Here is a 26,695-nt window from a genome sequence, read left to right as displayed (position 1 = left end):
GCAAGGATTGGGAACTCATGTGCATGTTCCTATATCAAATGAGCGATGGGAAATAAAACAAAGAAATAGTTAAATCATACCTTCCACCATGCCAATGGGGACTGACGATCTCCTGGACCCCCATCTCCAGCAAGCCAGCGCTCAACCTCTGATCGCTGTTTAGGGCGCTGCACAGGTGGTGGCGCAGGACATGCTGAGATGCTGGCAAGGAAGTCGTCAATCTCATCCTGTGCAGCATCCGGTGGAGGAGGAGGCTGAGCAGATGCAGGAGCATGCTCTGTGGCGTAGACATCATATACATGATGAAGGAGCGCAGCTGTCTGCTGGTACACATCCTCGCCAAGGTTGCGGAACCATTCAGCACGCAAAGAAGGATGAAGAACTAATAGAAAATCAGTACAACATTTTTGAGAAATGGAAAAGTGCTCACCAGTTGCAAGAATAGTATACTGCGACTTCTTTGCAATGTCATAGTACTCCATAAGCTTCTTGTAGCCTGCTGCCACTGCCTCACGCATGTATAGCGGAAGTGCGGTGTCATGGATATGCCCATTGAGCTTCTTGCGCATGTGCTCATACATCAGCAGAGCCCATGGCAGTGTTGGCGTTTTGCTCTGTGACATGATCTTTGTGATATGTGTAAAGATCTAGCATAGTGTCAGTACTGTTTCGAGAGCAAGAGATAAGTGAGGGGACATGCATACCTGAAGAATCGAGTTGAGCATCTTGATTGTGTCCCAGTCTCGAGCAGAGAGCGCAAGGGAGCAATGCTTTCCCTTGCTGTACCACCAAGTCCACAAGTCAATGGCCTGAAGAAGATGAGAAAAATGTACAATATCCATTGGGGAAACATACATCCTGTAGCAGGAGACCCCGGTCGGTCATTCCCTGCACCGTGTTCCATCAAACCTTCATGTCGCGGACGGGCATCAAGCGCGCAACTAAGGACTTGCCAACAACCTTGTTGCCATACTCTTCCTTGGCCTCCTTCCAAAATGCCATGCGACTTTGGGGTGTACCAACAATTTTCTTGCTAATTGCGCAAAGCTAAAAGTCATGTCAGCAAGGTGTAGCCAGGAAAAAATATAGAGAGCACCTTCTCAAGCGCTGTAAGCTCTTCATTCTCATCATCATCCTCATCTCCCTCCTCCTCCTCAAAAGCGGCTCGTACTTCATCCTCTGTTTCGGCATCCTTGCAAGCATCCACCTCATCCGGGATCACTGACATATCAATGACTTCTTTATCTTCATCATCCTCGCCATCCTTGCCGCCCTCAGCCTCCCACTCACGCAGTTCCTCATCATCTTCATAGCTGAAGTGGATGAGGAACTGCTTGAGAAAGAGTTCATAGTAGTCCTCAACGTCGGGATCAGAGTCAACCTCTTTGAGGACAGAGAGGATCTTCTGAACCACAAGGTTGACAACATGCGCAAGGCATCGTATCTGGGCATTGGGCGGCTCGAAGGGGATCTTGTACCGGCTCATGAGGAGGCGCGCAACAACACGGCATAGCACTGTCCGAGGCAGAATCGAGCCAGTGATCACACTAGATCGACAGCAAACGAGTCAGGATCATATTAAGCGAGATACAACGCATAACTACGCACCTAGAGCGACAGCAAACGAGTCAGGAAGAGAAAAGACTCGGATGTGCCGCTCTAGGCAGGAGGGACCGGCAAATGCCGAGGAAATATGTGGCGCTCGGCAATAAGGCGCGAGCGCACAAGTAAGACTGTAGGTAAGCGTACAGTACCGGGAAAAAGTCCGTAAAATCGCAGAAAAATACCATAGGCGCTAGAGAGCGCGTAGACACCAATTCCAACACACCCCCTTGATCGAGCACGTCCTAGTGCCCAACTCCAAGGCCAGAGAGCGTTGCCATGTGCTGCAGTTTGACCTGACCCAAGGCCTTGGTCATCATGTCAGCTGGCATGTCCGCTGTCTGCAGATGGACGAGGCGGATGCTGCCGCGATGCACCTCATCGCGCAGCCAGTAGAAGCGCAGGTCTGTTGAGATGGGAGGGCGCAGACACAAACAACAGACCACAAGATGACGGTCAAAGACAAGGTTAAGTGACAGCGTGATACGTGACTATAGGTAAATATCCCCTTTGGGCCGGTCCAAGCACACCAACTCCAACACTCCCACCTGTGCGCCGGACCGCAGAGAGACTCCCACCTAATCCAGCAACTCCCACCTAACCAGCCAAATCCTACCATCACGTGTACAGCCTAGAGACTCCTCCCCACGATCCACCGGCACCGGAAAAGTCGAAGGCATCATCGTCAGCGTCATCGGCAGACGGCAGCGGCGGGGATGGCGAGCGAGAGGCAGCGGGGGAGGGCGAGCGACGAGCTGGGATAGTGTACACACCATAAGCCGACTGGGCGAGGTGCTGGTGTTCGCCCTCTGCCTCCATGACCGCGAGCGAACTGACCATGTTCGCGTTGAGATGCGCGCGGTCCGAAATCTTCTGCCGGATGGCCTCGGGCATGTTGTACATGCAGAAGGCGGCGATATGACCTGCACGCCCGCACCGATGGCAGGCGTCACCGTTGACGTTGCACCAGCGGTAGCCCTTGTCGTCCACCCATCCTCCAGTCAGGTCAGCCTGATGACCATCAGGATGCCGCGGTGCACGCGACCCTCGTGCCGCATTTGCGGCCAGCAGCGGGCTGGGAGAGTACTCCTCCTTCTTGACGACGTCAACGTTGAGCGCAGGGGAAGACGTCAGGGTGGAGATAGCGTCGTCGAGCTTGGGCTCGGTGGTCTGCGCGAGGAGGATGGTGGTAGTGGCGATGAAGGCATGGTGGACGTTCATGAGGATGACGTCCAGAATCTTGGTGTCCGAGATGGTGATACCCATATCCTTCAGGACCTGCGCCTTGGCCCGCACCTCGACGATGAACTGCTCAAGCGACTGGGTGGGGAAGTCATGAGAGCATTGGTAAAACGCTTTGCGTGCAGCAACGCGCCGGGCCCTGGTCGAGGCAGTGTACTTCGCCTTCAGCGCCTTGTACAGCTCCTGGCCACCACGTTTCCCTGGCACCCCATCCTTCACATCCTTCTCCAGCATCCCAGAGAGGACATACCCGATGGCGTTGTCCAGCGCTTTCTTGGACGAATCGAGCGAAGAGTTATCCACAATGTGGTCAGCACCAACGCCAGTGCAGAAGTCAATGAAAGCCTCTGCAAACGAGTGCCAGTTGGCCTTGCCTCGCAGCTTCTCCGACTGCTGGAAGATAGTGACAGCATAGGAGGGGAGGGAAGACATGATGAGTGGTGGATGGTGCAGATAAGACCGATCGATCGAGTGAAAATTTTTGAGAATGAGAGAATGGGTTTTTCTGGAGGAAAAAGCGAGTTCTGAGAGGTCTGGGGGGTTTTCGGGTAAAGACTAGAGCGCGGGGCTCATAACCTGTTGAGATGGGAGGGCGCAGACACAAACAACAGACCACAAGATGACGGTCAAAGACAAGGTTAAGTGACAGCGTGATACGTGACTATAGGTAAATATCCCCTTTGGGCCGGTCCAAGCACACCAACTCCAACAAGGTCCAGGTGCTTCATGCGCCCATGATGCTCCGGGTTCTTGGCCACCTGCAGCGCCGAGTTGTTGTCGATGTAGAGGGTGGAGGGCGCGCTCTTGACCGAGTAGCCACACTCGGTCAGGAAGTTGCGCATCCAGAGGATCTCCTGGCCAGCAGAGCACGCCGCAACGTACTCTGCCTCGGTGGTCGAAAGCGCGACTATAGTCTGCAGCTTAGACGACCAGGAGACTGCTCCACCTGCCATCATGACAATCTGGCCGCTGGTAGACCACCCATTGTCCGGGTTACCGCCATGGTCCGCATCGGTGTAGGTGTAGAAGAGCTCGGAGCGCGCATTCACCGCCTTGCCGTCGTAGGTCAGCTTGTAGTCAAGCGTGCCCTTGAGATAGCGGAAGAGGTGCATGAGCGCGCGCCAGTGCGAGCGGCCGGGGTTGCCGGTGAAGCGAGCGAGGACAGAAACCGGGTAGGCGAGGTTGGGACGAGTGGCAAGGGCGAGCCAGGCGATGGCGCCAACGGCAGAGGCGTACTCCTTAGCGCGGGTAGACATGAACTCAATGTCCTCCGGCGTGACAGGAGCGTCGGCGGCGCTGAGCTTGTGCGAGGGATCGAGCGGGGTGGTGACCGGGTGGCAGTCGGCCATGCCAAACCGCTAGAGGACATCCACGGCGTACTGGCGCTGCGAAAGAGACAGCGTGCGCTGGCTGCGCTCGCGCTCAATGGCAACGCCCAGTAGCCAGGTGGTAGGACCCAACTCGCGCAGCTTGAAGTGCTTCTTCAGCTCGCCGATGATACCGAGCGCCTGTGCGTCAGTCTTGCACCCAATCGTCATGTCGTCCACAAAGACGGGCACGAGGATGCGCGCGTCGCCGCGCCCATACACCCACACGCTGTGGTCACAGAGGATGCGCGTGAAACCCATCTCTACAAGCACCCTGTTCAGCGTCTCGTGCCAGACATGACTCGCCTGCTTCAGCCCATAGAGCGACTTCTTCAAGCGCCAGACATAGTCCTTGTCCGGGTCTATACCGAGCTTGAAGCCGGGCGGTTGGCGCATGTAGATCTCCTCGGCCAGGTCGCCGTTCAAGAACGCGTTGCTGATGTCGATGGAGTAGAGCACGAGGTCGTCCATAGCGGCGAGGGCGAGAATAGCGCGGATTGCGGCCCACTTTGGTGTAGGGGCGAACGTCTCGGTGTACTCGAAGCCGGGGCGCTGCGAGAAGCCCTGTGCGACGCAGCGCGCCTTGTACCGCTCGATAGACCCATCAGCATTGCGCTTGACCTTGAACACCCACCGGCTGCCAATAGCGCGCTTGCCGGGCGGCAGCTCGACCACCTCGAACGTGCCGTTGTCGACCAGCGCCTGCACCTCGTCGAATGCGGCCTCGATCCACTTGGCCTTGTCCGGGCGAAGCAGCGCTTCAGCAAACGTCTTGGGCTTGCCTTGCTGCGCGTCGGATGCGACTGTGGTCGAGAGGGCGAAGTTGAGGGCTTGTTCTACTGACCAGTCCTCCTCGGTGATGCCGCTGAAGACATAGTCGAGGCCGGCCTGCATAACGTGCGCTCCTGGGATAGGCGTCTCATCAGTGATCCGCAGCTCATCCTCACTCCCTGACCACTCCATCATCCTGCGCCTCGCTTCTGCTCTGTCCTGCGCATCATCCTCTTGCGCCTGCTCTCTGCGCTCCTCCTGCACCCCCTGCTCGCTCTGCTCCTCCTGCTCCTCCTCCTCCTCGTCCACCTCCTCAATCTGGCCGGATAACGGCGCAAACCGATTAGGGGACGTCACCTGCGGCTGGGGCGCGGGTGTAGACGATGTAGCGCGGCCTGTAGAAGGCGGCGCAGGCTGCTTTTGCCAAGCGCGAGTCGTCAATTCGCGCTCGGATAAGCTATGGGTCGGTTTGGTTGCCCGAGGCAGACGCGACGGTGGCGGTCCGCTCGAGGTAGACAGCCAAACTGTCTCCCAAGCAGGGGACGGACTGCGCTCAGGGCGCGCTCCTGCCTGCCTCTCAGCGTGGCCTTGCTAGGCGGCGCAGTGCGAGACGGGCGGGGCGCAGAGGGCGGCGGCGGATGTGCGCTAGGCGGCGTGGTAGGCTCAGCTGGCTGCTGAAGCGGCGTAGAGGGTGCTGGCGGCGATGTGGGCGGCGGTGTGCGCAACTGAGGCGCGGCAGGCGCGGCAGGCGCTGGCGGTCCGGATGGGGGAGGTGGCTGATCATCATAGAGCGCGACACCATCGTCATCTGCGCTATGACGATGGGTAGAGGGCGACGGCACATCACCCCCTTGATCAGCAACATCCCCAAAGTCCGGAGGGCCTTCACCTCGGTCTATAATCGCCACAGTGATGAGATTGAGGCTCTTGAGCGACGTCCCCGGCATGTAGCGCTCATCAAACACCGCATGCGACGAGATGACCGTCTTCTTGGTGGCCGGGTTGTAGAACAACCAGGCCTTGGTCCCGGGAGGGTACCCCAAGAAGATGCACTTCTGAGAGTGCGGCTCGAGCGCGCGCCGGTGCTTGTCCTTCACCAGGACGTAGGCCAGACACCCAAAGACACGGAAGTAGCCAACATCCGGCGTCTTGCCAGTCCAGGCGATGTGTGGGGTGGTATCCCCAGGCAGAGCGGAGGTAGGAGCGCGGTTGGCAACGTGGTTGTAGGCGGCTATAGCGTAGGCCCAGAATGAAGGCGGCAGCTTCGCTTCATAGAGCATCGAGCTAGCGCCATTGGCAAGGGTTAGATTAGCACGCTCAGCAACGCCGTTCTGATGCGGCTCATCTGGCTCTGTGATCTCCAACCGCCACCCTTCCTTCAGCGCCGTGTCCTTCATGACGTTGGAGATGTACTCGCCACCCCCATCGCAGCGCAGTACCTCCAAGCGCTGTCCGCTCTCCACCTCAGCAGCCGCCTTGAACTGCTGGATAGCAGCCCAAGCGTCGCTCTTGCGCTTCAAATACGCCACCCAGCGTCGCCGCGTCTTGTCGTCTATGAAGGTGATCCAGTAGAGGTTCGCCCCCTCTCTGGATGCGACCGGCATAGGACCCTTCAAGTCGGTGTGAACCAACTCGAGGGGACGCGTTGCGCGCTCTCCCGGACCGCGCGGTACCGCCTTGCGCGTCTGCTTGCCCATGATACATGGCTCGCAGATCGGATCCGGCGCCTCCTTGCTCTCAAACCGCATGCCTCGCACCAGCTTGCGCTGCCGCAGCTTCGCAATGTCCCCATGGTTAACGTGCGCAAAGCGGCGATGCCAGAGCGCAGCGTCGAGCGGGAGCGTGGTAGAGGCGGCGCGCTGCGCGCTGTGCGCAGGAGGAACGACAACGTAGCCGTCCAAGTAGCCCGTGTTCGAGTCGTCCACTGTAGCGGTGCAGACGAGCGCCCCAGCGCGGTAGAAGGCGACGCGCTTGTCCTTGATGCTGACCTCGTACCCCTTGTGCGCAGTAAGGTGATAGATTGACAGGAGGTTCGAGGTAAGAAGCGGAACATGAAGGACATCAAAGAACACGATAGGCATAAGCGACTTCCCCCCATCCACCGGCTGGTACTCCACCGACCCGATGCCCGCCGAGTAGACGATCGCGCCGTTCGCTAGGCGAACAGGAACGCGATGCGGCGAGTAGGTGACAAACCAATCTCGCCGCGGCGTCATGTGTAGAGACGCACCTGTGTCGGTGTTGAAGTTAGCCGCAGCCTTGGACTGGAGCCACTCCTTGAGAGCGGGGGAGGAAGTAAAAGCGCTTGCCTGGCCTGCGGACTCGACGCGCGCAGCAGCGCCGGAGGTGGATGGCGTAGAGGACGCGTCAGAGGGCGCAGAAGGCGCAGAGGACGCGCCGGACGCGTTGGCGCCGCCCTTGTTCTTCTTCTTCTGCTGGCGCTTCGAGGTAGAAGCGGTGGCGGCGGCCTCCTCCTCCTTCTTCCAGTCCGGCTTGAACTTGGGGCAGTCGCGGATGAGGTGCGGGCCCTTGCAGTTGTAGCACTCGGGCGTGTACCCGGCGCGGTTGGCGGCAAGGGGCGTGCCGTCCGCAGTCATCCGGTGCGAGGCGAACTCGCGCGCGATCATGTCCTTGACCGTCTCGTAGGTGAGCGCCTTGTCGAGCAGGAGGGAGGTGTACATGTTGGCGTGCTGGGGGTTGGGGGAGGCGGCGAGCGCGCGCATGGTGACCATCGCCTTCAGTTTGAGGTCCATCGTGGCTAGGTCGTAGCCGGTCGAGGGGCGCAGGGACTGGACGCGCGTCATGGCCTCGTCGACGCGCGAGAGGAGGTCGCTGAGGGCGGTGGTGGCCTCGGTGTTGTCGCCCAGGTCAACGTCGAAGAAGTCAGAGAGCGCAGCAAAGCGCGTGCCGGCCTCCTGGATGTTGAAGGCGGTCTTCATCGCGTCGTAGAGGTCCTTGGGCGTGCTGCGCTTGTCCTTGAACTGCGGACGAAGCGGCTCCTCCATGGCAAGCCAAAGCTCGCCAGCAGCCTTCTCCAGGCGCTGCTCATACTCCTCCTGAGTGCGGTACTCCGCATCAGTGACCGCGCTCGCGTCCTTGGGCTTGGGCTTGGTGACAGTGCCCTTGGCATAGCGCCAGAGGCCCTTGCTGGACAGCCAGGGCTGGATCTCGCTGTCCCACCAGCTCCAGTTGAAGCGGGTGAGGATGGGGCGGCCGTCTGAGTCACGCTTCGACATGGCGCAAAAAGACGGTTGTTGGGGACGATGGAACGGGCGAAAGTAGACGAGGGTGGGGTCGATGTGTAGGGGAGAAGGGCGCGGAGTGACTAGAAGTCGTTTGGAGAGGAACGAACGCGAAATGCGTGCGCGACGGCGAATATGAGGGAGGGCGAAAATTTGCGGTGATCGGAGGTGCTGGACTTCGCACGGCGATAGCGGCGGTACTGGCGATTTTCGCGGAGCGCGGCTCGGGCACAAGGTAGGGGAGTATCTTGCGCGTCGAATGCCGCTCGAGCGGAGGGAATCGCAGCTGGTACGTGCGCACAACGGCGAATTTGAGTCGCAGTGTCGATCTGGCTGATTGGGGCAGCTAGAGCGCGGGGCTCATAACCTGTCCGAGGTAGAATCGAGCCAGTAATCACACTAGAGCGACAGCAAACAAGTCAGATTCATAAGTAGCGAGATACAACACATAACTACGCACCTAGAGCGACAGCAAACGAGTCAGGAAGAGAAAAGACTCGGATGCGCCGCTCTAGGCAGGAGGGACCGGCAAAAGCCGAGGAAATATGTGGCGCTCGGCAATAAGGCGCGAGCGCATAAGTAAGACTGTAGGTAAGCGTACAGTACCAGGACAAAGTCCGAAAAATCACAGAAAAATACCATAGGCGCTAGAGAGCGCGTAGACACTGATTCCAACAGTCGCCAACCGCGCTCCTACCTCCGCTCTACCTGGCGACACCACCCCCCACATCGCCTGGACTGGCAAGACGCCGGATGTCGGCTACTTCCGCATCTTTGGGTGTCTGGCGTACGTCCTCGTGAAGGACAAGCACCGGCGCGCGCTCGAGCCGCACTCTCAGAAGTGCATCTTCTTGGGGTACCCTCCGGGCACCAAGGCGTGGTTGTTCTACAACCCGGCCACCAAGAAGACGGTCATTTCGTCGCATGCAGTGTTTGATGAGCGCTACATGCCGGGGACGTCGCTCAAGAGCCTCAATCTCATCACTGCGGCGATTATAGACCGAGGTGAAGGCCCTCCGGACTTTGGGGATGCTGCTGATCAAGGGGGTGATGTGCCGTCGCCCTCTACCCATCGTCATAGCGCAGATGACGATGGTGTCGCGCTCTATGATGATCAGCCACCTCCCCCATCCGGACCGCCAGCGCCTGCCGCGCCTGCCGCGCCTCAGTTGCGCACACCGCCGCCCACATCGCCGCCAGCACCCTCTACGCCGCTTCAGCAGCCAGCTGAGCCTACCACGCCGCCTAGCGCACATCCGCCGCCGCCCTCTGCGCCCCGCCCGTCTCGCACTGCGCCGCCTAGCAAGGCCACGCTGAGAGGCAGGCAGGAGCGCGCCCTGAGCGCAGTCCGTCCCCTGCTTGGGAGACAGTTTGGCTGTCTACCTCGAGCGGACCGCCACCGTCGCGTCTGCCTCGGGCAACCAAACCGACCCATAGCTTATCCGAGCGCGAATTGACGACTCGCGCTTGGCAAAAGCAGCCTGCGCCGCCTTCTACAGGCCGCGCTACATCGTCTACACCCGCGCCCCAGCCGCAGGTGACGTCCCCTAATCGGTTTGCGCCGTTATCCGGCCAGATTGAGGAGGTGGACGAGGAGGAGGAGGAGCAGGAGGAGCAGAGCGAGCAGGGGGTGCAGGAGGAGCGCAGAGAGCAGGCGCAAGAGGATGATGCGCAGGACAGAGCAGAAGCGAGGCGCAGGATGATGGAGTGGTCAGGGAGTGAGGATGAGCTGCGGATCACTGATGAGACGCCTATCCCAGGAGCGCACGTTATGCAGGCCGGCCTCGACTATGTCTTCAGCGGCATCACCGAGGAGGACTGGTCAGTAGAACAAGCCCTCAACTTCGCCCTCTCGACCACAGTCGCATCCGACGCGCAGCAAGGCAAGCCCAAGACGTTTGCTGAAGCGCTGCTTCGCCCGGACAAGGCCAAGTGGATCGAGGCCGCATTCGACGAGGTGCAGGCGCTGGTCGACAACGGCACGTTCGAGGTGGTCGAGCTGCCGCCCGGCAAGCGCGCTATTGGCAGCCGGTGGGTGTTCAAGGTCAAGCGCAATGCTGATGGGTCTATCGAGCGGTACAAGGCGCGCTGCGTCGCACAGGGCTTCTCGCAGCGCCCCGGCTTCGAGTACACCGAGACGTTCGCCCCTACACCAAAGTGGGCCGCAATCCGCGCTATTCTCGCCCTCGCCGCTATGGACGACCTCGTGCTCTACTCCATCGACATCAGCAACGCGTTCTTGAACGGCGACCTGGCCGAGGAGATCTACATGCGCCAACCGCCCGGCTTCAAGCTCGGTATAGACCCGGACAAGGACTATGTCTGGCGCTTGAAGAAGTCGCTCTATGGGCTGAAGCAGGCGAGTCATGTCTGGCACGAGACGCTGAACAGGGTGCTTGTAGAGATGGGTTTCACGCGCATCCTCTGTGACCACAGCGTGTGGGTGTATGGGCGCGGCGACGCGCGCATCCTCGTGCCCGTCTTTGTGGACGACATGACGATTGGGTGCAAGACTGACGCACAGGCGCTCGGTATCATCGGCGAGCTGAAGAAGCACTTCAAGCTGCGCGAGTTGGGTCCTACCACCTGGCTACTGGGCGTTGCCATTGAGCGCGAGCGCAGCCAGCGCACGCTGTCTCTTTCGCAGCGCCAGTACGCCGTGGATGTCCTCTAGCGGTTTGGCATGGCCGACTGCCACCCGGTCACCACCCCGCTCGATCCCTCGCACAAGCTCAGCGCCGCCGACGCTCCTGTCACGCCGGAGGACATTGAGTTCATGTCTACCCGCGCTAAGGAGTACGCCTCTGCCGTTGGCGCCATCGCCTGGCTCGCCCTTGCCACTCGTCCCAACCTCGCCTACCCGGTTTCTGTCCTCGCTCGCTTCACCGGCAACCCCGGCCGCTCGCACTGGCGCGCGCTCATGCACCTCTTCCGCTATCTCAAGGGCACGCTTGACTACAAGCTGACCTACGACGGCAAGGCGGTGAATGCGCGCTCCGAGCTCTTCTACACCTACACCGACGCGGACCATGGCGGCGACCCGGACAACGGTCGGTCTACCAGCGGCCAGATTGTCATGATGGCAGGTGGAGCGGTCTCCTGGTCGTCCAAGCTGCAGACTATAGTCGCGCTTTCAACCACTGAGGCAGAGTACGTTGCAGCGTGCTCTGCCGGCCAGGAGATCCTGTGGATGCGCAACTTCCTGACCGAGTGTGGCTACTCGGTCAAGAGCGCGCCCTCCACCCTCTACATCGACAACAACTCGGCGCTGCAGGTGGCCAAGAACCCGGAGCATCATGGGCGCATGAAGCACCTGGACTTGCGCTTCTACTGGCTGCGCGATGAGGTGCATCGCGGCAGCATCCGCGGACATGCCGGCTGACATGCTGACGAAGGCCTTGGGCCGGGTCAAACTGCAGCACATGGCGACACTCTCTGGGCTTGGAGTTGGGCGCTAGGACGTGCTCGATCAAGGGGGTGTGTTGGAATCGGTGTCTACACGCTCTCTAGCGCCTATGGTATTTTTCTGCGATTTTACGGACTTTTTCCCGGTACTGTACGCTTACCTACAGTTATATCTCTGCGCTCGCGCCTTATTGCCGAGCGCCACATATTTCCTCGGCATTTGCCGGTCCCTCCTGCCTAGAGCGGCACATCCGAGTCTTTTCTCTTCCTGACTCGTTTGCTGTCGCTCTAGGTGCGTAGTTATGCGTTCTGTACCACTGAATATACACCTGACTCGTTTGCTGTCGCTCTAGTGTGATCACTGGCTCGATTCTGCCTCGGACAAGGACCACATCCACATCATGCGGGCAGCTCGGAAATAGGACACGTCGGGGATAGAGCGCCAGCGCCGCAAGGAACAGGCCAAGTTCGAGAACGAGATGGTCGAGATGAAGCAGCGGCGAATGGTGGCGAAGGTAGCCAAGATCAAGGCCAAAAATGCCTTGCTTGATGCAACCCTGGAGATTCGAAGCAAGTCCGAGGCAAGGAAGCTGACCGGTGTACAGGTTAACCTGCACTTCGCCAAGTTCAAGCTGATCTGGGGTGCGCAATTGACGCTCCCACCGGGTCGATCAAGCATGGCGGTCAAGCTATGGCAGGAGGCCTTAATCGGTGTCTTTCGGGAGCATTTGCGGCTTTTATCCGAGGGGGCAGTGCGCGCGACCAGGGAGAGCGACGTCGAAGTGGTTCAGATAACCTCCGAGTTGTGGCATGATGAGGAGGATGAGGAGATGGGCGACACGGGTTAGCTGATGGACCGCTGATGGGCCGATTGCGGAAATCTCACGAACGTGTCATGCGATGGGTTCGAAATCTTGTGTACATGTATAGCATACCAATTGTGTCTACTTTGCCTCTAAACGCTGAAGAAAAGTAGTTGGGGTGTTGGTTAAATCGACGAGAGCACCGTTTGGCCAGTTACTATCAAGTAACCGGCGCCATCACTGACCGGGCGGCACCCTTCGGGTGCCCCCCACCACAAGTAAGACTGTAGGTAAGCATACAGTACCGGGAAAAAGTCCGAAAAATCACAGAAAAATACCATAGGCACTAGAGAGCGCGTAGACACTGATTCCAACACTTGCTACGGCACCCACAAACATCCCAAATTGCCACACACTGCCACACACGCGTCCCAGCTGCCACAAACAAAACACTGGCCATACAGCAACAGCCGCACATAGCGCGGCTGCCTGCGCCATCAAAGCCCCCCTCCCCCTCCCCTCTTACGTGCCCTACGCCTGATATCAGGTCCTCAATCCTGACCCCAATACCAACCCCAGCAGGGATCATATACCCCCCTCTCCCCTCTCTCATTCCTCATCTCGCGCAATCGCTCTCTGGGCATCGCACTTGATGCCCTTCCATGCCCCACCACGCACTCCCTCCAGCACACGTTGCCATGCCCACTCATGCAAGGAACACGACACGTGTTGTGCTGGCAAAAATTCTCACTGGCGCATTTTGGTTTTTTCTCATCTTTTGTGCATCGTAGCGTGTTTTAGCAGATATCATGTGTATATCATACAGTATATAGATTGTTTACCATCAAATACACAGAGGAACGCACCCAATGCGTTGAAGTGCTGACTAAGCAAAGCTGACGCGCGCACAGGCGGTGCATCAATCGCCACAGCGGCAGAGCGCATGCGAGGTGTGGGCGTGCGGCGCAATTACCCGCCCGGCGAGCCTAGGGGGGTGCCTGCCGCATAAGGCGGTTGCCAGCAACATCCTGGGCAGCTCGCTGGGGGGCGTGGCTTTGCAGGCGGGAAGTTCACGCAGGATTTCAAAAGATCAGCGGACATATGTTGGGTACTTTTTAAAAAGCTTTACTTCCACAGCTGACTTCCGGCCTTGACGGAAGAAGGTATTGCTGTCTAGTGACTCAGTCCCGTGGTGAAGGGCGAAGCAGTGAAGGTGTATGCACATCACCGTCCAGATTGATGCATAGACGAGCCCCTTTGTTGCATCAACTGTGACTGACATGAAGACCCTTCAAACAGCTCCAGCGGCATTTCAAGAAGCCAACACAGTGCTTGGAACAAACACAAACACAGGAGACATGATAGTTGTACATTGCGTTCTCGGGTGTCTCCTTCTCTGGCCTGGGAGGAGGTAAGCCTTGGGAATACAGAGTCAAGGACGAACGTACTTCTTATATGGTGACTGGCACCAGTTTCACAATAGATATGCTGTATCAGCCCAAACCCATTTGCCATCCTCTAGGAGATCGCCATGCTGGGCAGTGACCCGAGTGAGTTCCCATGCAGTGGCATCGTGCTGGCTACCAGGAAGTCCGATGGAGTAGTTGATAATCATACAGTCGGGGGTTGGAGAGAAGCTGATAGAATCATGAGATGGGTGGTAGAAAAACAAGGGAGTAAAGACATACCTGTACGTTCAATGAATAGTTCGACTTGCGATTATAGAAAGTGTTCCCAAAATGTCCAGGTCTGCAATAGAGGGGAACCAAAGTCCCATCCACCGTCAACCATCCATCACGCTAACCAGGGCAAGAGGTGTCTTTCACCCAATGCTTTGCCTTCTCTTTCTCTGGCGCATCTGGCCACTGCCGTTAGGAAGCACTCTGTACAGTCAGCCTTCATGACATGCGAGGTCATAAGGTTGACTGTACCATAGCCAACGCCAAACATGAGGGCAATCTTCATGTTGCTGGCTGCGTTACTGTAATGACCGAAGCAATAGAGTGCAATAGCAAGCTGATGTTCCAACGGCATCTGCTCGTTCCTTGAGTTGTTGTAGAAGACGGGGTCATCTTTGAGAGCAGAGACAAGTGCATCGAAGCAGGCTGGTGTGACACGAACATAGGATCGGAAGATACTTGGATGGTCCTTCTTGTATACATGCAGCAGGTTGTGAAGATGTTGAGGGCAAAAGGCGGTGACAGACACAAACACAAACACGAAAGATGATGGTTTGAGACAAAGAGTACAATGGGAACAATGACTATCTAATTTGGCGGACTTCCCCATTGGGCCGGTCCAAGCACACCAATCCCAACAGAAGAAGCGCCAAGGTTTTTGGGATCTTCTTGTGTGGCTGCAGATAGCGTGTAGCATACAGGTTGCACATAGCCTGTATGTACTTCTCGGCCGCAGACAGCTTGTTATTGGAAGCATTGATGCCCGATGCGCTATCCTTGGTTGCCGAGTCTGTCAAGCTCGAGTCCAATGACCCATTGTCGATGCCGTCAGAGTCACTCAAGCTATCCCACGCATTATCATACTCCAGCTTCCGAGATTCCAGATCAGAGATCCAATCTATCAAGAAGGCCTGCTTGGGAGCCTGAGCGGCCTCGCAACATTCTGTGGGAGCAGGCATAACAGGATAGATGGCTTGCACGGGACGCCTGCGATCAAGAATGGCATGTTACTGCCGAGATTTGCCAAGAGGTATTTTGTGGCGAGTTTGGTTTGCCACCTGGTTTCATGGCGATGCAAAACCGGTATGGTCAAAGTTGGGCAAAACATGATATCGTGAACCAAACTTTCATCCAACTATTTACCCAACCCCTTGCCCAACCGTCACCCAACCAAACTGTGAACCTCCCTATTGTTGTTGAGACAAACCTGCCAGTGGCTGAACTTGGGGTCAATGCTTGTGAAGAGCCTCTTGTCCTGGAGTGTCACATAGTAGTCCTCGATGCGTGGAAGAGGGTATGTGTCTGGCACGGTAAGACTATTCAGCTTCCTGTAGTTGGCACAAATCCTTGACGTACTGTCCTTCTTCCGCACAGGCAGTAAGTTTGAAGCCCACGGCAAGTTTGACCCCTCAATAATGCTGTCTATCAGGCCATCGTCAATGAATTTCTTGGTGGCCTAATGTCCGAGTGGTGAGACGGGCATCCGGATGAGCATTTCCCATGTTGATGGTATATATCTATCAACAAGTGGGGGGAAAGCTCACCTTATCCGGAAAACAGTCTAGCACCAGCTTCTTCATCTTGGCCTTGAGCTTGTCTGTAAATGCGTGGAGCTTCGACTTTGGCTTTGTGAGGGACTTGGCAGAGTCAATGGTGGCCTTCAAGCTCCACTGCAAGGCAGAATCGGAGTCAACAATGGTCTCTGAGCTGGTGTCCGAGTTGGCAGACGTCACACAAGAGTCCAAGTCATTGTTGGAATTGGCAACAAAGATATAGTCGGCATATGTCTCACGTGGCATGTTGGCGTTCCACGTGGCCAGAGTGGGCGGTGGGATGTGCATGTTCACACCCGGTGCTGTGCAATGTTGTAAGTAGGGGAACATTGCGCATCATGTATGCAACTTACAAGGTATGTCAGGTGACTCCACTTCAGCGCTGATGATAAATAGTTGTCCAGACTTTGAATTGTGAAGGATGTATGCATTGTTGTTGTACAAGGGGTGTGCTTGATAGCGCTTGAGCCAGGGCTGGGGGCTCAATGTCCCAGCAGTCAGACAACACACATACCATCTCTGGGATCTCATCATTGTTGGGGATGCGCGACCGTTGTGCACCCCAGGGAAGCTCATCAAGGAGCTCTTTCTTGACTGGAGGGGTCTCTTGTTGGGATAAAAAGTGACCTGACCTGGGTTTGAACCAAGGACCTCCACCTCTTGGGGGTGATGCTCTAACCACTGAGCTATTGGGTCTTTAGTTACTGAGGTGCTGATCACAAGTCAATATCTCTGTGACCACTGCAAACATTGGCTGCGGGCGGGGACAACAGGCAGTCGCAGGAGGATTGCGCTGCTGCTGCTGTTGCTGAGGTCAGGTGACGCAGCTGGGTGCGCAGCAGTTACACGCAATGTGGCCATGGCGGTTGCAGTTGAAGCAGCGAGGGCTCGCCGTGTTGTTGCACAGTGCATTCTTGATGTTGTCAAGGTCTATGGGTGCCGGCTTGTTCAATGATGATGAGCTGTTGTTGGCAGGGAAGGAGAATGATTGTTAGATATGTCATGCCAAGGGGTTGGAACACTTTGCAAACACCTATAAGAGGTGACGCCGTTCGATGTCTCTGCGTTCCGCTGAGAAACGAGGACATGAGATGAAATCCGCGCGTTTACAAGTCGGAGTCGGGCGGAAACGCGGAATGAAGATAAGAGAGGAGTTGAGCGAGAAGGGAAGACAAGGAGTTGGCGGGAAACCAAGTTGATATTTTTGCTGGCTATCTAGGAGCAGCTAGCCAGCTTATATACGGGTAGTAAGTGCGATGCATCGGATTCCGGTGCATGTGTGCGGAGTAGAGATAAATACGAGTCCATGTGGAAAAGGTCCATTCAGATCTTGGTAAAGTAACGATAAGTAGCGAGTGCAGCAATACGTGCGATGGCGGAAGAATGAGGGAAGAATGAGTAAGAGATAAGACGGTAGAACGGTACGCGGGACTCCGCGTCGGAAATGGAATGCGGGTCGGAAAGTAAGTACAAGTGCAGAAATGACAGAATCATCGGAAATACCGGAAACGTTGGAATCATCGGAAAGAAACAAAAGGTAAGTAGGATGTAAGTAAAGAGTCGGAAAGAAAAGGAAACATATCTATGTGTTATGTGCACACTGCATGTAACAATGATGCAGGGAAATGACCTGCGGGATGCAGGGTGTTGTGGCACCTGTTGCGTGACTGCTGCTGATGGTGGATGCGTGAGTTCAAAGAGGGCAGAGCATTGCACAACGATGAGACACAGTAAGCCTGGTCCCAGCCTGAGCACACTTGTACACCTCACTCATCCTCGTGTAGGGTTTGTGATCATGAAGGTAGACAACGAGGGGTGCGGGAAGGCCGCAGTAGAATGCGAAGAGGTGCGTCTCGAGCAGCATCTTGTCCTGTGAGATCTGCAACTCGATATTGCGGAACAGCTCGACATACTTGTTGATGTTTCCATTGTACGTGAGGTCAATGCAGTGCACATGCAGTTTGTGCAGGAAGATGGGGGGCTCCCAGTAGGCCAGGAATGCCTCCTTGAAGTCATTGCAGGCAGGGAGGCTATTCTAATGCTCCTCGCGGTATGACTTGCCCCACTGATTGGTTGACTTGTCCATGAGACTGAGGATGGTGTCCAACCAGTCAGCGCAAGGGACATGCTGTGCGATGAGGATGGCCGTGGTGGCTGAGAGCCAGAGAGTCAGGCTGCCGTTCTTCATGCTGCCCCTGAATTTCTTTGGGGTGATCTTGAGCGTGTTGCACGAGGACATTGCTTGGGGAGGTGCAGTATTGGCGACGGTGTTCTTGATGGCTGCCTGGAGCTGGGCCATCGATTGCTGGTTGAAGTCAGAGAAGTGATGAAGGGTCTCTTCAATGGTGGTAGCACACTGATCAGCCTGCGTGATGCGCTGCTCAGCATTGGCCACAGCCTGTTGTGCACTGAAGATAGTGTTGGTGAAGTAGTTGAAGACATGCATGAAGACAGGCTGCAACTCGGGCAGCAGAGTGTCGAGAAGTGCGTTGATAGTGGTTGGGGGATCCATTTGTCAAAAGTGGTGCGTAGGAGGGCGAGTCTGCCTTCTCCCCAGTGACGCGTCCAAAGTGTCACGTCACACAGTAGAGGTTCGACCCCTCCACCATAACATAGCACTAGCGTTACGCTCCGGATTAGGAAGGTGCCCCTATCTGTAGATACAGGCGACGTGGCGCCTCTTTCCCAACTTCCCTCAGTCGCTATCTCCCTAGCAGGAAGACTGAGGTCTTGCGTGTCCTGCGCTCTTTTAGCTCGTGAAACCATTGTAGATAGCTAAGCTTGTATTGTAAGACAAATGACACAATCGGTGTGCAGCGTACATAGTAAGAGCTCTCCGGGAATAACAGCGGTGTTGAATCTTAGCAGCTGACTGCAATAAATGATGCCTAGGACGTCACATCAGAATGTGATGTGATGAAGTTCGTATTCAGAGGTACCTTTGGGACGATGACCAGATCATTGTGCAAGGTTGTTGGTAAACCCTACACTTGATCAAGTGTGGCTCTTGCATCTTTGACTAGCGATTAGACTGGGCTTTCAGGTGGAAGAGGGAGGAGAATTCTGAATATATTTGAGAGTTTGGATGGCTTAAATACTCATAGGTAAATGGGGTGCAAATGATGGCTGAATAATGCCAAGAAATACACTGACTCATCTCAAGTATCTACAAGTCAGAAGAAACAACACATATATACTAGAAAGTGAACACAAAGATAAGAAAGACGGAGAGGGGAAGTCCGCTATCCAAAACCTCGGTCGAGACCGTCCAAAAGCGGAAGTAGCTGTTGTGAGTCACAACAGGGCCCGGGGTGACCACGCGAGCGCTGATGATGACCATATGACTCGCCACTGAACGCTATTCACCCAGCGCATTTAGCATCACGTGACCAGCCCGCCGCTCGGTCTCCCATGCCACATGATGCCTTACGTGTTGGACAATGTGCTGTTGCAGCGCTTAAGTTCATCAGTGTCGTTGACCATGACAATGACAGCAAAATTCCATGTAACTTACAGCACATCACACCTTAAAGAATGAAACTTGCATAAAATGACATTGAAATGGCTATCAAGCTACAGTAGCGGAAATGGGAGGGAATGAGGCATTGAGGGGAGGGTAACTAAGACCTATGGCATCTGCAAAAGAAGGTAAGGAAGATGTAAGGATTTCATAAGATAGTTACGCACCTGCAGCTCATCCAAGTCGAGTTGATCGTCAACAACAGAGGGTGGGTGGGAAGGAGACGAGGGCAGAGCATTGCTCAACACACGTAGTGACGGCACAGGGGACAAGGAAAGCGGGTGGTACCCGAGGAGGTTGGCGGTACGTTGGCGCTTGCGCGGGGGAGCGTTTGCTTGCACCCAAGTCGTATCGCACATGCAGCCGGTCTTGCTGCAGTGCTCCATTTCCTGTCCGTGGTGTATTACGTCCTTGTCAAAAGTGGTCAGTAGGGTGAGTCTGCCTTCACCCGGAGTCACATGACCGCTCCCAACTCCAGGAATCACTGTGTCACATTCCCAGAGTTGGTGTCACATGATCACATGATTTTTCCCCATGCTTTGCCCCGGTGGCCCTGTACATACACGTGTACTCTTTCCTTCTTTTCCCTCAGTCGCTATCCTATACACAGGGAGACTGAGGTCTTGCGCTCTCTGCGCTTATTTAGCTCGTGAAAGTCCTCCCCAAAGTGCTTGTGCTTGAGGTTGTCGAAGTAGATCTTGCTTTGCTCAGGAGGGAGTTCTGTCTTCTGCTGCTTGATGTAGTGCATGGTCTTCTTGAGCCAGTGAAGGAGGTAGTCCACATACTCTTGACTGCCCTCAACCTATGGGCAGGGGTCAGCAAAATGACCAGGTACGAGGGTAGGACACACACCTGGCGCTCCATCTTGTCATCATTTATCCCGCCGTTGTGGTCAATCACGGTCGTGCTGTTCATGCCCGTGGTGGTGGTGGTGGTGGTGGTGGTGGTGGTGGGGGGCAAGCCGATTGCGGGCAGTTCGTCACCAACGGAGTCCCCATTTGGGCGAATCTCCGCGGCACACGTCAAAGCTGGGCAGACCGCGAAGGTGTTATGCCAGTGTCCCTGCTTGAGGAGACATCAGTCTCCCGACCATAGATTATCGTTGCCATCAGATATGGACTCGTCCGCGAAGTCAATATATGCGCTGGGAGCGGTGCTGCGGGGAACAAGTGCAGGATGGCGGTAGAGGGGCACGGTGCGGCGACGTACAACCTCCTGCCAGAAGGTGGTCGGAGGAGCCTGAACGGCTTGGACAAGGTGCTTGCAAAGGTGATGGGAATGGTATTTCTGCCACCTGCAGTTGCAAGTCCACGTAAGGACATTGGTCTTGTACGTCTTCGTGCTGATGGCCGCCATTGCAAGTTTTTGCCATCCGGACTTGAAATACTTCTGCATGGAGGTCAGGGTCTTTGAGCGGCCCATACAGAACGTATCAAGCATGATCTCCATTGCCTGCAGGTATGCGGGGTTGACACAGTAGACAAGAATGTATACAAGATGGTCGAGGCGGGGATGTATGAGGGTGGATGTGTGAATGCTTGAGCTGCTTCCAGAAGTTCTCGATGGTCATGGTGGTGCGCAGATGCAGGAGTCGCGCACAGGTTGAGCGCGCCCACAGGGTCCAGCGCTTTTGTTGATACCAGTTGGTCCACATGTATCCCCAGACTTCTCGGAGACCGCGTGCGTGGCAGAAATGGTATTTCCCAAATGGAATTGCGCCGGATGTGTTCCACAGACATTGAGCCCTTCTCGCGCTCCGGGAAGAACAAGTGGAGGCAGAACTGCTTGGTGAAGAGGCGAATTATCTGCTTGCGGTGCTTGGCCGGGCAGAAAAGGTAGCCAGGGACCTTCAATTTCTTCTCGTCCAGGTCGACCATCCAGCCGGGCACGTTGACAACGCCTGCCTCAAGGTTCTTGCTACGCCTCTCAACAACGCAGAGAAGCTGGCCCCCTTCGCAGCCCTCATCATTGCTCTCGTCACTGTTGGACATTCGGCCTGTCACATGTTATGACTCACGCATCACATGATGGACACACGGACACACACGACATCATATATTTATTGCTTACATGTCCATTGCATTATCACATGCTACCTACCATCCTGTACATATATAAGGAGGGCCTCTGCCCCCAGGAATAGCAGGTATTTACCTACCTCTGCGCTTGCCTCATACCAAGCTCCTTACCACCAGGTAAGCAGTATAGGCGCACTTCCCAGCATGCTCAACAGTCACTATCATTGATGGTGTTCTCTACGTCGTCTTCATCAGCATTGTTGCCACACTCACGGTCACGGTGGTACACAGCAATCATTGTCTGCTTGATGCCGTTGAAGGTAAACGTCACCCGCTGTGATGGCGGGGGGAGTTCGGGCGGTGGCGGGCGTTGCAACGGCGGCAGCGCCTGACTGAGTGATTGGCCATCAAAAATAACATTCAAAATCAGCATTTGTGTGTATGCACAGCCGCGCATGCCTGGCTCGGGACAGCTGCTGCTGGTGCATACTGGCCCCACCGACAAACTTTCCACCACCATCCTCAACTCAAGCCCGGACCTGCGGGACTTACGCATAGTCAAGGCCCAGCAGCTGGGATTTGCCACGGGGATTCCCATGGCACCGTGGCCAGCGCCGCCTCTGAACCAGGATGCCAAGATGGCTGACGTGCAGCCGTCGACATCCGCTTCAACCCAGCTATCGATGTCGACCTCGAGCTCGCTTCCTGCTGAGGCTGACACCACAGGAACTAGCTTGTTGACGATGCCCGTAGTGAGCGGGACATCGACTATGACGGAGGGCGGATCCGCCGTACGGCTCAACCCGGACCACGCCAAACAGCAGGAGATGGAGGTCGTTGTCAAGGACGGGAGTGACGCGAATAGGGCGCTCAAGACTGGCAACGAGAAGACGAAGGAAGCGACCGGCGAAGGCAGTGGCGCAACCTCGACTACTCGGTAGAGTGTGGTCAAGGTGCAAGACCCTCCTGTGCCGCGCAATGTGGATAGTGGGACGACTGCTCAGTAGCATGTGGCCACCCCGCTATCCACCCTTCGATTCCGCCTGGACGTCTACGTCGTCCCGAGGGGGAGGGTGTAAGGAGGCATGGACTTGTGGGGCTTTATGGGCGCGTGGCGTCACGTGGCACGTGACGCTAGACATTTATATATCATTTCTTGGTTCCCGATTCGGACAGTCCTATTTTGTCCTGTACGTTACCTGTATCTTGAAGCATCGCGTGTGAGCGATTTGGTTCAGCTACGCATGACGTCTAAGGACAGAGGACAAAAGGGCCAACACCCTTACGATGTTGGTGTCAGTCTTTGTGCCGTTGGTGATGAATATTGACAGTACCGTAAAGAACAATGGATAGATCCAAGTGCGAGGTTGTTGGTAGACCCCACACTTGATCAAGTGTGGCTCTCGCCTCTTTGGTTAGCGTGAGAGACAGGCTTCGGGCGGAAGAGGGAGGAGAATTCTGAGTATATTTGAGTATTGTAGTGTATATATACTGTCAAAAGGGGTCGGTAGGGCGAGTCTGCCTTCACCCGGAGTCACATGACCGCTCCCAACTCCAGGAATCACTGTGTCACATTCCCAGAGTTGGTGTCACATGATCACATGACTTTTCCCCACGCTTTGCCCCGGTGGCCCCGTACATATGTGTGTATTCTTTCCTTCTTTTCCCTCAGTCGCTATCCTATACGCAGGAAGACTGAGGTCTTGCGCTCTCTGCGCTTATTTAGCTTGTGAAAGGTTATGAGCCCCGTGGCCTAAATCGAGCAAGACTTCGATCTGCAACTCACTCTATCCCACTCTGCGCCATGGCTCCCAAGGACAGCAAGGTCCCAACGCTCACCGATGCGGCGGACTGGCCGCTCTGGCGCCTCCGGGTCACCGACGCCCTCAACAGGGACGATCTCACCTCTGTGGTGACTGGATCGGAGAAATCCCCTCCCCCTGAGATCGCGGTGACTCCACCGACGCCAACAACGTCCTCACCCCCGTCCACGTCACCCGGTGCTCCGGCGACCACCACCACATCCACAGGATTGGGCCCCTCCTCCACCACTCACCAAGTTGCGCGGAGGGAGACCTGGTCCTGGCGGAACGCCCGCGCCCTCTCCACTATCCGGGAGTACCTCTCAAATGACATTGCCCTCGAGCTCCACGAGTACTAGCACGCGAGCAAACTCTGGGAGAAACTCGTCGAGAAGTTCGAGCAGACCAACACCAGCGAGATGGCGGTCACCGAACTGATCAAGATCTTCCGTGCGAAGCTCGCCGACGCCGACAATGGAGACGTCTCCCGCGAGGCAATGAGCGCGCACATCCACCGCGTCCGGCAATTGGTCACCCAGCTCGCCACTCTTGGCTACCCCCTCAACGCCAACCTCGTCCCCCTCATCCTCCTCGCCTCCCTTCCCAGCTCAGAGAAGTGGAAGATCGTCTCGTCCGGTATCTCGGTGGGAAGCTCCAAGACCGCGCCCCTCACCCTCTCCTACGTCGAGGCGAAGCTGATGGCGCAGGTGATCAGCAAGAAGGACTCGGACGATGAGCAGGCATACGCCGCCTCCTCTTCTCGCGCGCCCCCACCGCGCAAGCCCAAGGACAAGGGCAAGAAGAAGGCCAAGGCCAAGGTGTCCTGCGTCATCCACGGTGAGGGGCACTCCACCGAGGAGTGCAAGACGATCATCGGGCAGAAGGAGAAGGCGCTGAAGAAGCGGAAGGAGCGGGCGGCGGAGAAGGCGAAGGCGAACAAGGTGAAGGACTCGGACTCGGATTTGGACTCAGACTCGGACTTGGATGTAGACGACACGCATGTAACCGTCTCGCGCCGTGCCTACAAGAAGATTTCCGCCTATGTCCAGTCTGATCCTAAGCGACCGCAGCGACACCAAGGTTCGCACATTGTCAACTCGGGTGCGTCAAAGACCATGACCCCCGACAAGCGCCTCTTCGACGACAGCACTTACCGTGTCCTTGACCCGCCGCGCAACATCTACCTCGGGAATGTGTCCGTCATCAAGGCAGTAGGCATTGGCACTGCCTGCTTCGCCTCTAAGACACCGGATGGTGTGCGCGCGCTAACCATTCGGAAGACACTACACGTCCCCGACCTTGCGTTGACGCTCATCTCGGTGCCCCAGATCACCAAGCGTGGTCTGCGCGTGTCCTTTAAGGACAACGCCTGCACTATCCGCGACTCCTCCGGCAATATTGCCTGCGTCGCGACGCGCAAACACGGTCTCTATCACGTTGACTGCCAGCCCATTGGCACGGACGAACGCGCCTTCACCGCCATTGACATCAACCGGCTGCACCAGATCATGGGCCATACGAACTTCGAGAGCCTGCGCAACATGGTCCGTCATGGTCAGCTCGGGGAGGTCGACACACTCACCGGCATCCCATCCTTCTGTGAGCCCTGTGTCATGGGCAAGATGAAGAAGCTCCCCTTCAAGCGGAGCACCACGCCCGCCTCGCGCCCGCTACAGTTCGTCTCCTGTGACGTTGGTGGCCCCGTCGACCCTGCTGCGATTGGCGGCTATCTCTACTGGATCGTCATCGTCTGCCACTACTCCTCGGGCGTCTACACGCTCTTCACAAAGAAGAAGTCGGAGGTCTACAAGAAGCTCCGTCAGTGGCGCATCAGCATCGCGACTCTATCAAGCAGTGGGAGTGGCTCCCCGGCTGGGTTGAGTTCACCCGCACAGACGGCGGTGGCGAGTTCTGCTCGAACAAGATGGAGGCTGAGTTCCGGCGACGCGGTATCATCCACGAGACGACGGCGCCCTACACGCCTGAGCAGAACGGCATAGCGGAGCGCATGAACCAGACGCTGGTCACCCGGGCAATCGCTAACCTCTGTGCGGCTAAGCTTCCCCGGAAGTACTGGATGTACGCGATGGAGTACGCCACCGACATGATCAATCTGTCACCCGCTAGCCGCCAGAAGGGAGAGCTGCCCATCAACCGCATGCGCAAGGTCAAGCGCCCTATTGACGTCCACGCCCTGCACCCCTTCGGTTGCCCCGCCTACCTGCTCATCCCAAAGAAGAAGCGGAAGGGCAAGTTCGCCGACCACGCCCGCCGGTGCATCCTCATAGGCTACGCTTGGTCTGAGGGCACAAAGGCGTACGTACAAGCTCCTCAAGATCGCCACTCAGAAGGTCATCATCTCCCGGCACGTCAAGTTCGACGACGCCTCCCCCTCTCCTGACGAGATGCGCGCGGGCGAAGACGATGTGTCTGCCGAGCAGTGGGAGGACTTTGGCAAGTACTTCCGTCTGCCGCCCAAGGACACTCCTGCTCCAGATGCAGGCAGTGACAGCGAGGACGATGACAACGATGATGCGCCGGCCCAGCCACCTGCAGTCGGGTCAGTGGGAGCACCTCGTCCACCCACACCAGAGCCAGTGGGAGATAATCGTCCGTCCTCCCCTGACTCGGACGGGCCACCGCCGGCTCCACGTCCACCTAAGACGCGCATACTGCACCGGTCTCTGCCACCGGCCACGCCACCGCCGGCTCCTGCCCCCGCCGCTGGTCCATCACGCCGCCCTGGCCTTCGCAAGCCAGAAGAGCGAACGGCAAACCAGCACAAGGACCAGGGCTACATTAACGCTCGGGAGCGGCAGGAGAACCACTGGAAGGTGTCCGCCCAGCAGCGGAAGCAGCGCGAAGCAAACATCCGCGCGCGCGAGCAGCAACTCGAGGAAAATCGCCGACGTCGAGAGCAGCTGCCTCAGGCGGAAGCTCCTCCTCCTCCTCCCGCACCAGCTCCCGAACTAGAACCTGCACCAGCGCCTACCCAGGGGGGTGGGGATCCCCTGGGTCAACCCGATGAAGAGGGCAAGTCAGTGAACTTTGCTTTTCTCAATGATGAACTCTTTGCGGGCGCGGCATCTGGTGGTCGGTCGAGCAGCGGCGCGCGGAAGATTCCCACCACTTGGAAGCAAGCCATGGCGAGCCCAGAGCGTGACAAGTGGTTGGACGCGCAGTCGGAGGAATTGAACAGCTTCAAGCTGAACAACGTCTACGAGGAGGTACCCATCCCGGAGGGCGTCAAGCCGATTACCTCCAAGCATGTCTTCTCCTTGAAGGAGGATGCTCAAGGGAACATCGAGCGGTACAAGGTGCGCATCGTGGCGTGCGGCTTCACTCAGCAGGAAGGAGTTGACTACCAGGACACCTTTGCGCCCGTCGCAAGCCTGGAGTCCATCCGCATCATCCTCGCCCTCGCCGTCCGCCTCGGCCTCTACACTGACCAGATAGACGTGAACACCGCCTACCTCAATGGTGACCTGCTACAGACACTCTACATGCTTCCCCCGACCGGGGTGGACATCCGGGAGGGCTACTGCTGGCGACTCAAGAAGTCGGTCTACGGCCTCAAGCAGGCCGGTCGCGCGTGGAACCAGACGCTCCACAACAAGCTCGACAAGCTCGGGTTTGTGCGCCTCAACTCGGAGACTTGCCTATACGTCTTCCGGGACGGTAAGCAGGTCTG

The 26,695-nt window shown here is 56.8% G+C and overlaps 5 protein-coding genes across 5 annotated transcripts; 1 reads left to right on the top strand and 4 right to left on the bottom strand.

Moving 5' to 3' along the window:
* Positions 1–74: 74 nt before the first annotated feature.
* On the bottom strand, positions 75–1,486 carry SCHCODRAFT_02521539 (uncharacterized protein; the record flags this gene model as incomplete). Its single annotated transcript, XM_003026144.2, has 5 exons — positions 75–382; positions 431–647; positions 705–809; positions 910–1,047; positions 1,097–1,486. The coding sequence occupies 5 exons, from the start codon at positions 1,484–1,486 to the stop codon at positions 75–77; spliced, it is 1,158 nt and encodes a 385-aa protein (XP_003026190.1).
* Positions 1,487–2,014: 528 nt separating this feature from the next.
* On the bottom strand, positions 2,015–3,450 carry SCHCODRAFT_02645886 (uncharacterized protein). The gene has a single exon (XM_050346467.1). The coding sequence runs from the start codon at positions 3,274–3,276 to the stop codon at positions 2,221–2,223; it is 1,056 nt and encodes a 351-aa protein (XP_050196968.1). The 5' UTR covers positions 3,277–3,450; the 3' UTR covers positions 2,015–2,220.
* An 8,642-nt stretch (positions 3,451–12,092) lies between these two features.
* Positions 12,093–12,477, top strand: SCHCODRAFT_02719905 (uncharacterized protein; the record flags this gene model as incomplete). The annotated part of the gene is made up of 1 exon (XM_003026225.2): positions 12,093–12,477. The coding sequence occupies exon 1, from the start codon at positions 12,109–12,111 to the stop codon at positions 12,475–12,477; it is 369 nt and encodes a 122-aa protein (XP_003026271.2). The 5' UTR covers positions 12,093–12,108.
* Positions 12,478–14,078: 1,601 nt separating this feature from the next.
* SCHCODRAFT_01110332 (uncharacterized protein) lies at positions 14,079–14,231 on the bottom strand (the record flags this gene model as incomplete). The annotated part of the gene is made up of 1 exon (XM_050341039.1): positions 14,079–14,231. A coding segment is annotated over one exon (153 nt), but the record flags the coding sequence as incomplete, so codon positions are not given.
* SCHCODRAFT_02673958 (uncharacterized protein) lies at positions 14,232–22,417 on the bottom strand (the record flags this gene model as incomplete). The annotated part of the gene is made up of 19 exons (XM_003026142.1): positions 14,232–14,290; positions 14,322–14,583; positions 14,741–15,034; positions 15,319–15,413; positions 15,468–15,567; positions 15,656–15,966; positions 16,018–16,138; positions 16,179–16,258; positions 16,297–16,350; positions 16,511–16,626; positions 17,422–17,669; positions 17,790–18,119; positions 19,352–19,668; positions 19,791–19,986; positions 20,037–20,249; positions 20,394–20,636; positions 20,801–21,180; positions 21,476–22,168; positions 22,402–22,417. 19 exons carry the CDS (start codon positions 22,415–22,417, stop codon positions 14,232–14,234), a joined length of 4,128 nt encoding a protein of 1,375 aa, XP_003026188.1.
* Between the last annotated feature and the right edge of the window lie 4,278 nt (positions 22,418–26,695).

The sequence above is a fragment of the Schizophyllum commune genome, assembly GCF_000143185.2.
Source record: "Schizophyllum commune H4-8 unplaced genomic scaffold SCHCOscaffold_18, whole genome shotgun sequence".
In the NCBI taxonomy this organism is placed as follows: domain Eukaryota; kingdom Fungi; phylum Basidiomycota; class Agaricomycetes; order Agaricales; family Schizophyllaceae; genus Schizophyllum; species Schizophyllum commune.
This window is presented reverse-complemented; position numbering and strand designations above follow the sequence as displayed.